Source organism: Melanostigma gelatinosum (assembly GCF_949748355.1).
Source record: "Melanostigma gelatinosum genome assembly, chromosome: 7".
NCBI classification, from domain to species: Eukaryota; Metazoa; Chordata; class Actinopteri; order Perciformes; family Zoarcidae; genus Melanostigma; species Melanostigma gelatinosum.
In genome coordinates this window covers 20,661,166-20,678,848 of record NC_136640.1, presented here as the reverse complement: position 1 = coordinate 20,678,848, position 17,683 = coordinate 20,661,166, and the positions used below count along the sequence as shown (strand labels likewise).

The 17,683-nt window shown below is 44.1% G+C and overlaps 1 protein-coding gene across 5 annotated transcripts in view; it reads right to left on the bottom strand.

The window, feature by feature from the left end:
• The window catches only part of aplp2 (amyloid beta (A4) precursor-like protein 2), a 56,564-nt gene that overhangs the window by 23,925 nt on the left and 14,956 nt on the right, over positions 1–17,683 (bottom strand). For all 5 annotated transcript variants that reach the window (XM_079272142.1, XM_079272144.1, XM_079272143.1 and 2 more), the window contains exon 2: positions 2,057–2,230. In XM_079272142.1, the coding sequence (XP_079128268.1) occupies positions 2,057–2,230 (174 nt within the window). The remainder of the gene's footprint in view (positions 1–2,056; positions 2,231–17,683) is intronic.

Below are 17,683 nucleotides of genomic sequence, written 5' to 3'. Positions count from 1 at the left end.
CCGTGCCTTCGAAAAGGTAACGGATGTACACCAGACGATTGGCCAGATTGGCCACATCTGTAGGCTCGTCTACTTGCAGAGAGTAAAACTCACTCTTCTTCACGCGACCGACTAATGTAGCCAGGATGTCTTCGGACAAAGCATCGATGCGCGCGACACAGTGTTGTTGGACGCGGGATCACGTCCAACTTGTTCGCTTCTCTCTCTCCAATCATACATTCCACCATCTCTTTAATATTTGTTTCCCTCTCCACCACCGCCTCTCCTATTACGCGGTCAGAATACTACCACAACACGCCGCCTGTCTCCGGCAGAAATGCGCTCATACACACACGCACCTCCCCAGCAACGAGACACATCACCCGGTCACAATACCTCCAGAATGTCCCCGGGTGAAATCCGGGACTTGGTTTTATGGTTCCGAGTGGCCGGCGCTCACCCGTTGGCGCCGGGACGCGAGGTCTCCAGCCGCCCCCGCCGCGAGGCACCCGATCGTCAGGTCTGTCAGCCCTCGGAACAGGCCGCGGGGCAACAACTCGTGGGTGGCGGGGCAGAGGCGAGGCAGATCACAGAAACATAATAAAGACTAGAGTACAGCAAAGATATGTTGATGAGAAACGTATTTGTAATGTGTCAAACACAAACGTAATCAGGGAGAAAATACGTTTGTGGTCAAACGTAATTGAGAATGCATTTTAGTTTTGGGGGAACGTAATTTTTAGGAGACGGGACTGCACCGCCATTACATCTTTTCTCTCGCGCACCCCCTAGAGGCAGCTCGCGCACCCCCAGGGGTGCGCGCACCCCACTTTGGGAATCCCTGCTTTAAACCATGCTTTATTGTTTCTAGATGCCATCTGCTCAACCATGAAAAAGCACACAATTTACACTTTCCCCAAATGCCATCAAAATGTCATCAATAAATGTAACTGAAGCTTGTGGGGAAGGCTTCTTTAAAATATAAAACCCTGCTTTTTTTTTTGGACAGCTGCATAATAAACTGAGATACCAGCAGCCTCTTGGTTTAGGAGATGCAGTAGGAACAGATAATTAAGAGCCAGAATATCCATGTCATGGAAAAACATGTCATGAAAGACAGCTAGCAGCTTGAGTCGGGGAGTGTATGGGTTGAACAAACACAGGTCATTCAACCAGGAGACCGGTCTTCAAGACCGGGGTTCGCGTCCCAGCGTGTTGGTGAGAAGTGATGCCTTTGTGCCATTTTCCCTAACCTGGCTAACTGGTTTTGTTGCCTAAACCTAATATTCATTTGAAAGTGCTGAGCGACACAAAAAAATGGAAAAAGGGTGTCCACGTACACAAATCAATAGATTCCATTTTGTGACTATTTCAATGTACCGCTGTGAGACTGGGTTGTATTAATCTACCGCCAGTTATTTGATCTAATCCCAAAAACTGAAAACAGGGGAAAACAACTAAATGTGACTAAATGAAACTAAATCTGCCAGCACCTCTCAAAATAGAATAGGGGCAGCTGTGGCTTCGAGGGAGAGCGTGTTGTCCTCTAATCGGAAGGCTCCTCCAGTCTGCATGTCAAAGTGTCCTTCAAAGTCAAAGTGTCCTTGGGCACAAGATACTGAACCCAAACTGCTGTGAGTGTGAGTGAATCTCACGGCAGCCTCTGTCATCAGTGTAAACATGTGTGCGTGAATGCAGTACAAAGCGCTTTGGGTGATTGGAAGACGAGCTAGGTGCTATATATATATATATAAATCAATTCCATTTACCATAGACAACAAGTCAAACCATAGCAAATGTGCCAGTTAAGACTTAATACTCAATACCAAATTGGGAAATTAGTGAATTAATGATAATTGCACCTCTGTACATGGGTGAGGACCTCCACCTTCAATTCTCCCTCTTCAATCGTGACCTCCATCTTCAATTTAAAGTACTTTAATGAAATTACTTTAGGGAGAATAAGAATTTTGGCTGTGATAAAAACCCACTTTGTTTCTGCCCTTTTATAATGTCACCACTTCCCTGAGACCGATAGGATGGATATTAGAGAAGTGTCTGTGTCACAGTGACTCACCTCCTGGCAGTACTGCAGCACACCCTCTTTGGTTCCGACGCAGCTCTTGGTTCCAGATGGGTCGGGTTCCCAGCGGCCTGTCTGAATGTTGACATGCATGTTGAGCTTTCCGCAGAACATCGCCACCTGTGGCTCCGCCACGGCAAACCCTGTGCCTGCATTGGCTGCTAGCGCCTGTAGAAAAACAAAAGGGGGAGACAGAGAGAGAAATGGGGGTTAATGCAGTCGATGATTATAGAGCCCATAAAAGCTGGGTAGTATCGTGGCTAACTTGACTTAAGAGACACTGTCTGCCTTACTCGCTGTTCTCATAAACTTCTTCAGGGAGCCTGAACACTTAAGTTCATGTACTGCAATGGATAACTGTGCTAGATGTGATGGCGCAACATCAGAACTCCCTCTCAACGCTTGGCTGCTACTGTGTGACTCAACGCCGCAGTGCTGAGAGCAGAGGGGCTCAGACAGGAGACAAATTAATTGCACCTCGGGAATGTTTGGCTTGGTTGATGGGGTAGGGTTTGATTAGATTTGTGCACAAGGCTTTTTGCTCTGGTGCCCATTGAATGACTGAGAGGCTGCACACAGAGAGAAAGAGAGTAGAAAAAGAAACTGCAGTCCGTCATGCCTCACAAACCAGGACATTTTAGTTGAGGGCAGAGCTTCGCTCATCCAGGCCTCCTGGGACCAAAGTCTTCCAACAAAGAATGGATCATTTATTCCTCAAGGTAAACACAGACGGTTTTTCATCCACTATACTACTACTGTGCTGTACAGACACATGTGAACAGCAATGTATATGATGTAACGAGTTATGGCTTCCAAGATACGACAGGATTTGTTGAATAAGTTCTGTGATTTACTGCCAGAATTCCCCATCATTGTTTACCTCCCAACCCGCGGAACATGAGAGGACATCTGCTATCTTTCCCCTGTTGTCCTTCCTGTCATCATTTACAAAGCCCTGCAGTTCCTTCAGCAAGCAGGAAGCAGGAACACCCTTCAATATACAACCACTCTGCATAGAAAATGGACACCAACTGTCCAAAATTACTGCATAATCAGCTTTCACACAATTGCCCTTTAAATGCCAGCATCAGCTAACTGATCAGCTCCTCATTGAGACAATAAGTCACGGCCTGCTAACACTCGCCTGACGCTCGGGGTGTCACAGCACAGGAAACTCTTATGAATCAGTGAGGCGATGTAGCTCTGCATGCCAAACTATCGCAAAACACACACCAGGGAGCCTCCAGACAGGAAGTGGAACGGAACTGACCCCCTCTTGATTGTCATAATGTCATCAGGCTGAGTAAACAGGCTTCAGACCCACAGAGAGATCAAGGGAATGAGCGCGGAGTTGGACTCAAATGTCAGACCGAAACGCAGACAGAGGGTGTCCTCTGCAAGGAGAAAACAGCTGAAGTGGAGTCTTAAGTAACAGTGTGACAGACAAAGCTCTCCGTCTAATTCTGCGCAGGCTCCCGGGCTGATAACAAGCGCAGAACAGAGTAGAGCGAGGACAAAACAAGTGCTGTGTAATCAGCAGTTGGCTGTAGCGTGTGATGAGCCGCAGAGCCAGCCAGAGCTGAGTCCGCACGCATACACACAAACTGAATACAGCTCCAGCCACATATTCAGCCGCACAAGCTCATTGGTACCCGTGCAAACACGCTGTCATAAAACACACAAAAATACATACAGTCACACATGCACATGTTCATTCATGTAGGCAAGCAAACACAAACTGGACTTTCTTGATTTGGTCCTAGAGGCACAACAGCCTCAGATTCAACCTCATTTCCCCTTCTTCCTCCATCTCCATGTCTTTGTGCTGTACCCCTCCCTCTCTGCACCACCATAGGCTTGTTTGCTCGCCTCCCTCTCATTCCTCCGTGAGATTGGCTCGGGTGTATGAGAAGCAGAGAGGTGGGGAGGAAATGAGGGACACAGAGAAGCACGGTAGGGAGGAAGACAAGTGAGGTAGTGACAGCCTGACCACTAGATTCTGCGGCCAGGAAAAACAAGTGTTGGAGGCTTTGCTACGCCCCTTTGACTGCACAAGAGAGATAAAGTCTCAGTGTGCCTTGAATTCATCAAGTGCAACAATCGCAGTGGAGGCAGAGTGGAGGCGGTTTATACCACTGCCTTAAATCTGCAGTCACATGCCTGTTTAGTACCTACTCCAGGTCAGACATGCACAAAGAAAAGCGGCATGGGCAGTGGGAGGGGGGGGGGGGGGGGGGGGGGGAGAGGGAGAGGGGGGTGAGAGCAAAAAAAGTGACACAAATAGACAGAGGGCTTCTCATCACCAGAAATACCTGAACCAGAGGGATGGCTGGCCTCAGGAAAACAGACTGGACAGTCACTTCTCCAGAAACAAAGACTCGCGCTACTGTAGGGGAGACACTCAACTTTTGTTCTTGAGACATGTTTAGAGTTTTGGCCTCATCTTGAAACTCTCAAGACCCTTTTTCTGGGTCGTGACTCAGTCTAGGACAGCCGTGACTCGGAAATTCATTTCAAGGCTAGTGGAGCACACAACAAATGTCACCCTCACAACATTTTTTACATCATCCCAGACTGATTTGTTCCGTCGGCCAGCGAAGGCCGCTGAAATGGAATCAGAATAAGAAAAAACAGAAGTTATTCTGATTCAGGGGGAGCTTTACAAAGCTTGATACAAAGCGCAGGCCACAGTAAAAAGCTGTGCAGAGTTTTGGTCTTGTTTTTCTTTTCGCTGTGATTTTACGTGACTGAACTCCTCCCTAAAGGTCACATGAAATAACTTCGACAGTAATTTGCTTCCGCGGTTTGTCGTGTTTCCACACGAAACAGAGGTTCGGGGGCGGGAGTGACTTAACTTTGAAGTTCAGAAGTGGGGACCACAAAGACCGAGACAGCCTTTGAGGATCACTTGTCTTCTAGTAGGTTGGTGAGTAAGCTGCTGATGATATTGATGATCCTGGTGCAAACCAACACCCAGATACACACCTTAAGACCCACGTAGCTGTCAGTGCTAGTCAAGCTTGAGGGTTTTATGTGACGGGAAGGGTTGGGTGGATTGCCCAAGATCTGTAATCACATTTTACTTACTGGGATCAAAAAGATGAGTCATAATCAACATGTTGACAGGTTATGGGAGGAGAGAAGGGTGGAATGTGGATGTAACAATACTTCCAGAAAAAAAACTTTTGCGATTTAGTCAACAGACTGTTTCAGCTTTCTCTTGATTTACAGACTGGATATGCTCTTGTTTTAGTCTCGAAGGCAGCATAGATACACACTAACACACATTTACTGGAAAAATATGCCGCCACACCAAAGTCATCGAGCATCTATCTCTCATTACTGACTCACCGTGAGATGTTATATCATGTGTAAGTGTGAACACCTCCTGCCCTGTGGAGGTTTAGCAAGTCAGAGGGAGAGACAAAAGAGGGAGAGAGGGAGTGGAAGTTGGGAAAAGGGAGAGGCAGTAAGTCAGAGGAACACACTGACGAATAGGGTAAATAGACTATGGCAGCAGGCAACATGCGCTGATTGGCTTATGTCCCGTCTTGACATATTATTCTCAAATGAGCAGGGACTGTAATGCAATAAAAAAATGGCGTGAGGCGCCGTGAACGCAGGAGAGACAGGCCTGCCACCACAGACGCTTGTCAAAAGCTATGTGGGTTGAGGATCATTTAGCTCGTTTTCACTCTTTACTGCAAACAAACCAGTCTGCCTCAAGCACACAACGATTTTTTTATTAGCCTGCTCTGTGTTCCGAGCCAAGTTTCACCTTAAAACAAGCTGAGACACGACAGTGCTAGTCAAGAGAAAAACAAAACGCAAGGAGCATTGCATACACACAAACTAAACTCCTTTTAAACCTAGAAACAGAAAAGATATAGCTCATGATATCCCCCCCCCCCCCCCCACACACACACACACATATGTTAGAGGTAAACCTGTCTTCATCTCCAGTGGAAAGCATTAGCCCCCAACACTTAAAGGAAAAGAGTGATGTTATTCTCAGTTACAGATCATTTACTGTCTACATCTAGTCTAAATTTCACCATCAGGCCTTTTGTGATTATTTCCCAGTGAAATGAATTTCCTGCTGTGGATGATTGACAGCGAGCACAGTGTAAATGAATGCATTCATCATGTGAGAATGCGGAACGTCGGTGCAATGAAATAACGCTAAATCAGAGAAATTTAGACAGAACCAAATTAAGGCTTACCATTTATTTACTGTGATAGATTATTCAGCTCAGGCAGTTTGAAGCAGTTTTTGTGTTTTGTTTGAATAAAAGGCAGAAAACGGTCTCTTCTAAAAGATTCAAAAGGGAGGAAGTGAAGCCTGGTATCTTCAACAATGCTGATTGCATGCAGTCACCAGCAGAAATTATAGAAAATTACTACAACGACCGGCTCACTTTTACAAACAAAACACAAGTAATATTCCTACGTTTTTCCAAAACTCCTCCTGGACCGGTACGGGTCAGTTATTACATGACCTACCACACAGCATCTGGGCAAACTCCAAAGAGGCTAATCCAATCTATGTGTTTGTGTGTGTATAAGCATGTGTGTGTGTGTGTGTGTGTGTGTGTGTGTGGTCTCAGGTCAATCACTCAGGGCTGCATGAACAGCAGTGTATGAGCTCGGGACACACTACAATAGGATAGTGGGAAAGGGAAAATAAATAAATGAGCGCCATGGTGCTCAAAACACCTGGGCTGGAGCCCTTGTGATTTTCCTCCAAAACAAACACAGCGACTTTGAAATAGCCAAAACACACCATACACGAAATTCCTCTGTAACAGTCTAATGAACAGGTTAGGTGGTTGTGCCTGGCTGACATTTCTGACAAACATAAATTCTGGTAAATGGCCTGCGTTGCATACAAAAGCAGCTCCACTGTCAACTCGTCTATAAACCTTGCAGGCCTCACTGATCGGTAGCAACTAGACTAATTTTGGCAGAGGTATGGTGAAGCCATCCTGACAGTCTTATAAAAGCAGCTCCAGAATGAGGCACAGGTCAGGACACGTGGGTTCCCAGAATGCTTAGTGTCCATGTGACTGCAGAGAAATGCCTGGCATCGTCAAACCACCTAATCCGTCCCTGTGGTGACTTATTACTTTAACAAGATAGGCAGTGGTGAGAAAGCCACACACACACACACACACACACACACATGTACTTCTGTATATGATCTTTATTTACAATATGTGTGAACATGAAATTAACATTGATTTCCTTTTCTTGTTGCTTGCAATAAAAAGTGTTGACGTGTATGAGGGAGCGGTGTTCCCTGCGATTATGTGGAATGCTGGTGTGTGGAGTGGAGCAATTAAAGCATTGTTTATTTCTTCATTAAGTTCTATTTCAGTGTATAACAGCTTTTTGAATTGTACCTTCTTGTTTATTGTGTCTTGTGTTTATTGCTTCTTAAAAACTAAATTTCCCTGTAGGATAGTTTCAAAATACAATGTTTACGATGTAATGCCTCATAAAACAAAATAACCACAACATGTATGCAGAGGTTGGATCAATAAATACTTTGCTAAATACTATTTTTTCCATCTAGTTTTGCCGGGAAAATAACTGTAAGATCAGTTGGTTACAAAAATAATTGTTGATTATTTCTGTCTCTTATCTAATCGTTTCAGCTCAAGAACAGTTAAAAAAGAGACTTAAAAGGACTAAGAAAAAAACTAATATGGGTCTAGTGACTAAAATGTAAAACAATACCTAGACTTAATTGATAGCGATGCAGTATATTACCCAGTACACCCATACCAATGTTTGTCTAGTCATGCTGGATCTACATGATATATTTTAATAATCTTAGTTGTTATATTTTGAAAATGTGACTTTTATATTCGTGTCTTTTACAGGCCATCATACATGTTGCCCAGCTCAGTAATGGAGGCCAATATTATATATCAATATCCAAACACACACACACCAAATGAGGTTGTGTGACGTTAGTGTGACTCCTCCCAGAGGTGAAGCCGATGGGAAGGCCAGGACCTGAGCCACTAAAACCACCACTACCCAAACAGCTCACCAGCAACAGATGAGATGGGGGAGGGCGTTCAGCGACAGACGGACTGGGACATGTTACTGACCAAACACCGCCACCACCTCCCACCCTCAAAAGGGCAGACAGTAAAAACAGAATAATAAAAGGGAAAAGGTGTCATGCTCTTAGACTCTCATCAAAAGGGCAACCCCTCACTGCAATGCAAATGAGCTCCTCTGTGTCAGTGAAATGGCCTTTTGTCTTCACCATTTGAAGTGTCCGGAGACTGCTCTGGAATGGCCTTATGAGTCACTGCTCCCACAGTTTGGGGAACAGTGGAGTGCAATCAGTGCCACTTTCCCTCCAAAGAAAACATAAATCTGGGAAATTTACAGTCCCACATAAACTCAGTGTGGGATTCCTCTTCTTCTTTAAAGAAAGACACTTTCCACTTCTGGGAAAACCAGTCTCTTCAAATATAACATTCTAGGGTGATGTGCATAGGTGTTTACGTACAAATAATAATAAATAATATTGTCCTTTGTTGCCATAAAGATTTTCATACAGTTCAAACACAAATTGTATGAAAAGAAATCTAGTAAATGTGTTCAAATGGACCATGACATTAATTTGTAAGCTTGTGAGTCCTGTGTTTGCCAGAGTTTGAGGTGACAGAGAGATGCTCCACAGAAAGCTAAACATAATATTTCTGTTCACTAGCGGTCACCTCTGCTTGGCTCATTAACTTCCCATCATTCATAGCCAAACAGGACTGGACGGAAGAGGAACGTCTGCTGTTCCTTCTGCCCCGAACTGTCACGGGGGAGACGGAACACACTGGCACGGCCCTGACCTGCCAGTACCAGCCTCGGTTCAGACGGTAAACCTATTTGTAATCCTTTCCGCTAAACCGGTGCTTGATTGAACGTGCCTTTGTTAATGAGACTGTGTGGAGCTGTTCCAAAGTGTGAAACACCGGATATACCATTGACGCGGCCGTGTCCTATACTTCAGAGGGGAAAAGGAGTTGATCGAGCTCGGAGAGTTCAAAGCGATGAAGGCTGTGAGGGAGACTCAATAAGGACATTTCTACATCTTTGACTCCTCACATCAGTGGACTGTTATTAGATTAGCCTGCCACCTTCTCAGGAACTCAATTCAAGTTTGGTATCATTTGATTTCAACTGTACTGTTAAGTGCAAACACAGGTATATTTGACTAGAGTTGTCTGCATTCCTGAGCAGGTCTACCTTAAAAGCAATAAACTGAATGGGACCTAATGAGTGGAATGTGCTACTTCTTACTCTATGTATTGCTCCCACAAATAATACACAACTAATAGAACTACTAATGCTTGTACAAACAATACAAATTGATCGCTACATTTTCTTTCTTTGTCATGCCGAATACCATCTAATTGACCTTTGTATACTTAACACATAAAGTAATGAAAATTACATTTAGAGAATTGTATTAATAGTTTCAAATACGGCTTCAGCGGGTTCGACAACAGCTGCTTTCCCCGTGTGTATTTGTTTTCCGTCTCCATCACTAGCGGCCGTGACTGTTTCTCGATGTTTGAGTAGATAAACACAAAGCAACCTCAGGAACACAGAGTTTCGTTGAGCTTTTTTTCATCCATATAAGTGGTTGATCACTGTTACAGTGATCACTATTAGCTGTTTCCACTGTATTTAAATGAGAGAATAGACTAGGGTTATTACTCCAATGTTCAAATACACAGTATGATGGATGAAACGATCCAAATGTTTCCCCAAAGGTAAATTCCATCTCCCAGAAATCTCTGTGATTCCCATCTCAAACAGGGTGTTTGTGGCCACCTCGGTTGTTGTTTTTTTCTCGATTGTTTTTGAGAGCAATAAGACGTGTAAAGTCATTACCAGTCCTTGTTTGAACTCGGCAAATGGAAACAGAGTATAGTTGTGTATTAACTGCAAAGTAAAATTGGATTCTCTTCAGTTTAATTGCTTATTGGTGTTAATATTCAACACGTTATTCAAACCTTGAAATAAACCTGACTAACAGTTTACAAGGCAAACAATGATTGAGCTGCAACGTGATATAACTGAGCGTCGGCCTAACGTCGCCATGCTCAGTGAAGGGGGGTGGACAGAAGAAAGACATGTTCGTAATTTAAGCTCTAGTTGGAATATGGGTCGGCTCGCTTGTTGCAGGCTAACAGTTGCGGTGATTGAGTGGCGTAGGTCTGCCTGTGTGTCAGGGGGAGATAACATGGCCTCTCTCTAGCTCACAGCGGGCAGACGTGAATGACAACTTGTTGAAATGGCCCATCGCGATGGAAACCTTCTACAAAAGCATCCCAGCTATTCACACAGAGGGACATCGAGGCTGCATGAAGAAAGAGAGGCAGAGGGAAACGGATTGAGAGAGGAGGGAAAACATGAGGGCGAAAGAGAGAAACAGATTGAAGAAGTGGAGCAGTGAAGCACGAGGGGAGGAGGGAGAAGAAAGCAGGGAGGCAGATAATCAGAAGCTCACAGTGACAGCGGGTGGTAGGGAAAAATAAGAGGGGCGATTCAAGAAAGAGAAAAAAAATAATGGAGAAAGAGGGAATGAGGCCACAGTTGTGAGGGACTGGCATATGAGACGGAGAGGGAGAAGAGATGGGAGGCGCAGCGACGAAGGCTGTGTGAATGGCACAGAGGACAACACTCACAATAACAGCTGCTCTGCCCCGTTTGGTGCATTTAGCAACGCCGTGTCCTTGCGTGCAAAGCAAACACGAAAATGACCCTAAACTCTATAGGTTTGCAAATATCTCCCCTGACACACCCACATGTAACGGCCATACAGTACACAAAGCTTTGTCTGTGCTCAGTCCCCTCCTGAACAAACAAACTGTGCCCATTGCCATGGCAGTGTGCACCATTTGTTCAGCAATGTCGCTCCTGAACAAACTGCCGCTTGTTTCTTTTTAAATATTTACAAGACAGTAAGTCACAGCTTGACTTCTGATAGGAATCATGATTAGGAAAAGTGAAACACACCAGTGGCTTTTAGGATGTGTTACAGCAGGTTAGTGCCACATAGAACACCTGAAACAACCAGATTATGGGAAGTAGGGATGTAACGGAAGGGGTTGTTACATGCACTCACAATACATCTTCCAAATTTTAATTACAGAAAAACAAACTTTTGTTTTTCAAATTTCACCATCCACATAAAATGCTCCCCCGCTAAAATGAATAAACAACCTTGTTGTACAACCAGATCCTAATCTTTATAAAACAAAATTTAAGAATAAAAGTTGCTGTTGCTTTATAAAACTTGAAACTGTATTTAGAGGAAACAAAGTCAATGAAACAACACGGATGCTCTCATGCACTTGAGTCAAAAATGTTATTGCGAAATCCATGTCAGGAGCAGAAGCGAAGCGGTCTGGATTAAATTACTGAAGTTGGAGTTCCATGTTCCATTGTGACTTTTTGTGGCCGGAAGAAACCGACTGCAGAACCACTTCAGCTGTCAAAGTGAGACAGAATGTCTGGATATAGTCTGCTTTTACAGAGAGCAAAATTGGTAGAACTTAAAAAAAAAAGAAGAAACTACCGTTTGTCCACAAACCGTGTTTAAGTTCCAGTTGTTGAGATTTAGTTGGTATTTCGGTCCACGGATTGTGAATATCACGCATCGACTTGTTGTTACAATTCGAGTTGGAAGGTGAGGTATGAGGGATTACAATGATTGGGTGTAGCAATGAGAGGGTGGCACATGGTAAGTCTCAGTTATGTCAGTTCCAGGCATCTGAGCACACGTTACAAAGACAGAAGTACTGTGGGTGTTTATTTTATTCATGTTTGCTCTTAATAGCTGTTTTGTGTCCAGAGCAAGCATTGCAGAAATACTTGTATGTATTTATAATAGTTTACTCTTATCTCACACTACCAATTTCACACAAAGCTTCCAGTGAGTGTAGTACTGTCGAGCAGCGGGGGACCCATTAGTGGGCCTTCACAGTCACTTCACATTTTCAGTCTAAGGCCATATCCACACTAGTCCAGTTTTCCTACGTTTACACTGAGTAGCCACACCACGCCGGAGTTTTGGAGCAGCCTTAACGGAGGAACCTGAAAACTCCGCCGAGGTTGGAGGTATTTGAGAACTCCGGGGTTTTGGTTGAGTGTAGACGTCGGATACGGATGTCTGTTAGAAAAAATGAGCCCACACCCGTGCTCGCTACTGGATTGGTTATTACCAGCCATGACGTCTCCGTCCCTGATTCGTCACACTCACTGTCACGTGACCCGTACCTGGAAGAAAACAAACAGCCGGCGACCAGCAGCGATTCATTTCAACATGGATAACGAATGGCAAGCCTTGCTTGCTGTGTTGTCTGTACTAGCAGCTATTGTGGAGTTAAATGCGTCATTTTACAATGCTGCTAATGCCTACATGCGGAGGAGGCGAGCTGTTCTTCGAGCGATGAGCGAGCTGCTCGACCATCGGCGATCAGCCGACGGAGCGGCTGTCTGAAGCTACAGTTAGCAATAAATGCTATTCAGAGCTACAGCTACAAACAGACAACACAGAGCAAACGAGTGAGAGACGAGTGATCGACGCTGATTGGTTTTACTTTTTCCGTTTGGTAGCCTTGAGAGACCTTAGTCTGCAAGTATTTATTGATGAAAATATGTACGAAGATATATTATAGTCGATCATTTCCCCATTGGCGGTAATGTTAAAATTAGCTTAGAAGCTAGCGAGTCGGACCTGTTGCATGATGTTGTGCCCTAAAAGATGGAGCAAATGCCCTAAAGAATTGATAGAGGGCGAAGATGATGCCCCTGTTTTTTCTGCTGGGTGACCCAGCTTATCCCCATCAGGCGCATGCCCAGTGTACGTTAATGGTCACGTGCTGTCCGCCTTCGAAGCCTGCCGTGTGGATGCTCCAATAATGCTGACAACTCCTGTGTGGACGGAGATCGGTTCTATTTGACAACTCTGCATCCAACGAGATACGGACTAGTGTGGATATGGCCTAAGCCTGAAAATTCAACTCTTCACGAAGAGCCTCATGTCACCCTCTCCCTGCTCAATCACATCCTCTCTCTGTAATCTCTATTCCCTGCTTGCTATAAATTGCTCACAAGCCTTCGACATCACTCTTTAGCTCATGTTTTTTCCTATCCCTTACTCTTAAAGGATCATCATATCACAAGAACATTGTAGGGGCTCAGTCACTCCGCTCACCCCTGCACTCTTTACTGTAGGCTGCTTGTAATCGTTGTGATCTCGTAATTATTCTACGAGTTCATTTTAAGTGGCTGTGGATAAGAGTGTCAACTAAAAGCCTGTCATGTAATTGTAAATGTAGTGAAGTGGAGAGATACTAGGTCAACAGAAGAGTAAAAACACTGTGACTACGACCTTGATGAGAGAGTGCAGTCGCTTTGCTGCTTGCTCTTGCCTCTGCTTGCATTTTCTTGCTTCAATTTGCCAGATATATCACATATATCTTGCCAGATATATCACATATATCACTCTTCAACGTTTGAGTGAAGACAAATCCAGAAAGTCGTCGAGCTATTTGGATTGTTGGCTAATGCTAACTAGCAGCTAAGTTAAAGCTAAGTAGCAGCAAGATGCCTCCCTTCTCCACGGATGACTACTACAAACTCCTACAGAAGATTGCAGTCTTGGAAACAAAAATCTACCGACTAGAAGTAAACGCGTAAGTAAATGGACTGTGTGGGAATGATACCACTCTACCATGGACTCAAAACACTGGACAAATGCAAGCTAAGACACAGCTAACTAGCACAACCAGGCCTACCAAGAAACAGGAGGAGAGAGCAGATAATGAATCTTATGCGACTGGCTGGCCTGCACTAGCACACGGGTAGAACTCCTCCTCAACCCCTGCACCCAGATGGACAAAGCCAAGGACAGCTAAGGAAAGTAAAACCTGCAAAATACCTCCACAACAACCAAGCCTACAACTTCAAAACAGATTTGCTCCATTGTTGCAGGATCATAAATCTCCATCTGATGACCTGGATAAGCAGCTATGTCCTCAAAGGAGGGTAAGAACTGAGAGTAAATGTGAGAAAAGGCCGCAGGCAAAGCTAGTGACTGGGCCTGAGACTCTGATTGTTGGTGACTATGCTGTAAAAGATGTCAGAAAACTGTGCAGCAAGAACACCAAAATACTCTGCTTTCCGAAAGATATGGTCTCTGACATGAGAGACAAAATCCTGGACATCGTGGCTGACTATCCCACAGCGAAAAACATCATCGTGCATACAGGAAGCTGTGATATTGTGAAACAACAGTCTGAAGTTCTGAAGCGAGACTTTATTGATCTGTTAAACACAGTCAGCTCGGTCAAGGCTGAGGTGTTTATCAGTGGCCCTCTTCCACCAGTCAGAGGAGGAGATGAAGGATTCAGCAGGCTGTTTGCACTGAACAGATGGCTGTCAACTGCATGTGCTGACCATTCAATACATTTTATCAACAATTTCTACCTTTTCTGGGAGCGCAGACATCTTTTTGCAGCGCATGGAATTTGCCTGAACAAGTCAGGGGTAAAACTGTTTACCTCGAACCTGTTTTTCTCCCTGCGTCACCCGTCTGTCCCTACTGCCAAAGACAAGATACAAGAGGAGTCTAAACAAGAGATAACCATACAGCATCGCCATGGAGACCTTACGGGAAGGATGCCCCCGCCTAACGACAGTCAAAAGGAGGAGTCTCCAACCTCATCATCAGGGACCGCCTTCGCCTCCGATCTCCCACTTTCCCCACCCTTCCTAGACGAGGAGTCTTTACCTCCCTCCCCAGCTATTTCGGGTCCATACTTTGGATCGCAATCCTCTCTCACACTCTCCCCATCGTCCCCCCACCTGGAGTTCACTGACAACATGAAAAAGCTGGTCACTGCTGGAACCAAACACACACCTCTTCACACTCCCTGACGGCTCTACAACCGTCCTCTGTCTCCCCTACCTGATGGAGGAAATAATTGATATCTTCTGGGTCCAGGCTACAAGGCTAATGATACCAATGACTCTCTCCAGGAAAAGTCGGGGCCCTGTATGCAGCTAGCCGCTTCAATTCCTGTCTTGCAAGTTTATAGAAAAAGAAAGGTGAGGCTGCGAAGAAACAATAGTAAACATGCAAACTTATCAAACTTAGCATACATTCCTCGTCAGCCTGTCCAAATAAATTGGGCAAAGAAAGCTTTAACCACATTAAACTGAGCTTTATTAAATGTCAGGTCTCTGTCAGGAAAAACATTTTTAATCAATGATTTTATTGTTAGGCACAAACTGGACATTTTGTTTTTAACTGAAACTTGGTTAAATCAAGATAACAGTGCAGGTGTTCTTATTGAATCAATACCTCACAACTTCAGTTTCATGAGTGAAACAAGAGCGCATAAGAAAGGAGGTGGAGTTGCTGTTTTATTTAATGATTCTCTTCAATGCAAGCAGATGCCCTTTGGTCATTTTAGTTCTTTTGAATATGTGGCTCTGAATTCCACTCAAGCTTTATTCCTAAACATTTAGAGACCGCCTAAATACTGTGCAACCTTCTTTGATGAGTTTATTGAACTGCTGTCTGTAATCTGTATTGATTTTGACTGTGTTGTTATTGTTGGTGACTTTAATATCCATGTTGATAATCCCCAGGATAGAGAGTCTATAGAACTATGTGGTGTCCTTGATAACTATGATCTGACTCAGCATGTGACAGGACCCACCCACAACAGGGGGCACACTCTGGACCTAATCATCACCAAAGGTGTAAACATCTCCAAGGTTGCTGTGACTGATGTTGCACTCTCTGATCATTTCTGTGTTTTCTTTGAGAGTGCAATCTCCTTGCACACAAATGTCCAAACCAAGGTTGTGACAAAGCGTTACATCTCTGAAAACACCAGTGAACTATTTATTCAGAAGTTCTCCTCCACACCAGCCCTCTCTTGTCTCTCAGTCAATGAGCTTGTAGATGGCTTCAATTTTAAAGTTAAAAATATTATTGATGCCATTGCACCCACTAAAGTGAAGGTTGTCTCGGGTAAGCAAAGATCTCCTTGGAGAAATGCTACGCTGGTCAGAATAGAGAAACGAGAGTGTCGGAAAGCTGAGCGCAGATGGCGAAAAACTAATCTCCAGGTTCACTGTGACATCTATAAAGAGAGACTTCGCAATTATAATTTGGAACTTAGAAATGCAAGGCAGTCATTCTTCTCTGACATCATAACCAAAAACAAGAACAATACACGTGCCTTATTTGCTACCGTCGACAGGCTAACAAACCCTCCAGTGTCGGTAGCTGCTGAGCTCCAATCCACCTGGGCATGCAATCAATTTGCCACCTTTTTTACTGACAAAATTCAGAAAATTAGACAAGCAGTCAGTGCCTCCACATCAACCACAGGATATGTGTTGTCCCGATCTAACATCCATTCAAATATCATGACACAATTTTATTCAATCAACCTTAGAAGCCGAGAAGACATCATACAACATCTGAAGTCATCCTCCTGCTGCTTGGATATTCTACCAACACACTTTTTCAAAAATATTTCAAACTGCATGAGCACTGATCTTTTACAAATTGTAAGCACATCCCTTCTCTCATGTGTCTTCCCACAAGCCCTAAAAACTGCAGTTATTAAACCACTCCTAAAGAAGGTTAGTTTAGACTCCGCAATGATGAAAAATTATAGGCAAATATCAAACCTCCCATTTTTAAGTAAAATAATTGAAAAAGCGGTTTTTCAACAGCTGACCGACTTCTTGGTCGTAAATAACTGCTTTGATGTTTTCCAGTCAGGCTTTCGACAGCACCACAGCACTGAAACTGCTCTTATTAAGGTCTTCAACGACATCCACTTGAATATAGACAATGGCAGAAGTTCAGTCTTAGTGTTACTAGATCTCAGTGCTGCATTCGACACGGTCGACCATGCCATACTCCTAGAAAGACTAAAAATCTGGGTGGGACTGGGTGGCACATTCACTTAACTGGTTTGAATCCTATTTGAAGGGCCGAGAATACTTTGTGTCTGTAGCTGATTACACATCAGAGCTGACTAAAATGACATGTGGTGTTCCCCAAGGTTCAATACTGGGGCCTCCTCTGTTCAACATCTACATGCTTCCACTAGCTCAGATTATGGAAAACAACAAAGTGTGTTATCATAATTATGCAGACGACACACAAATCTACATAACTATGTCACCAGGGGACTATAATCCCATACAAGGGCTGGGTAACTGCATTGAACAAATCAACAACTGGATGTGCCAGAATTTTCTTCAATTAAACAAAGATAAAACAGAAGTAATTGTTTTTGGTACCAAGGACGAACAATTGAAAATCACCGCACAGCTTCAGTCACTGATGTTAAAACCCACAAACCAAGCCAGAAATCTAGGTGTAGTTATGGATTCAGACCTCAACCTGAACAGCCATATCAAGACAATTACAAAATCAGCCTACTATCACCTGAAGAATATATCAAGGATTAGAGGACTTATGTCTCAACAGGATTTGGAAAAACTTGTCCATGCATTTATCTTCAGCAGACTGGACTACTGTAACGGTGTGTTTACAGG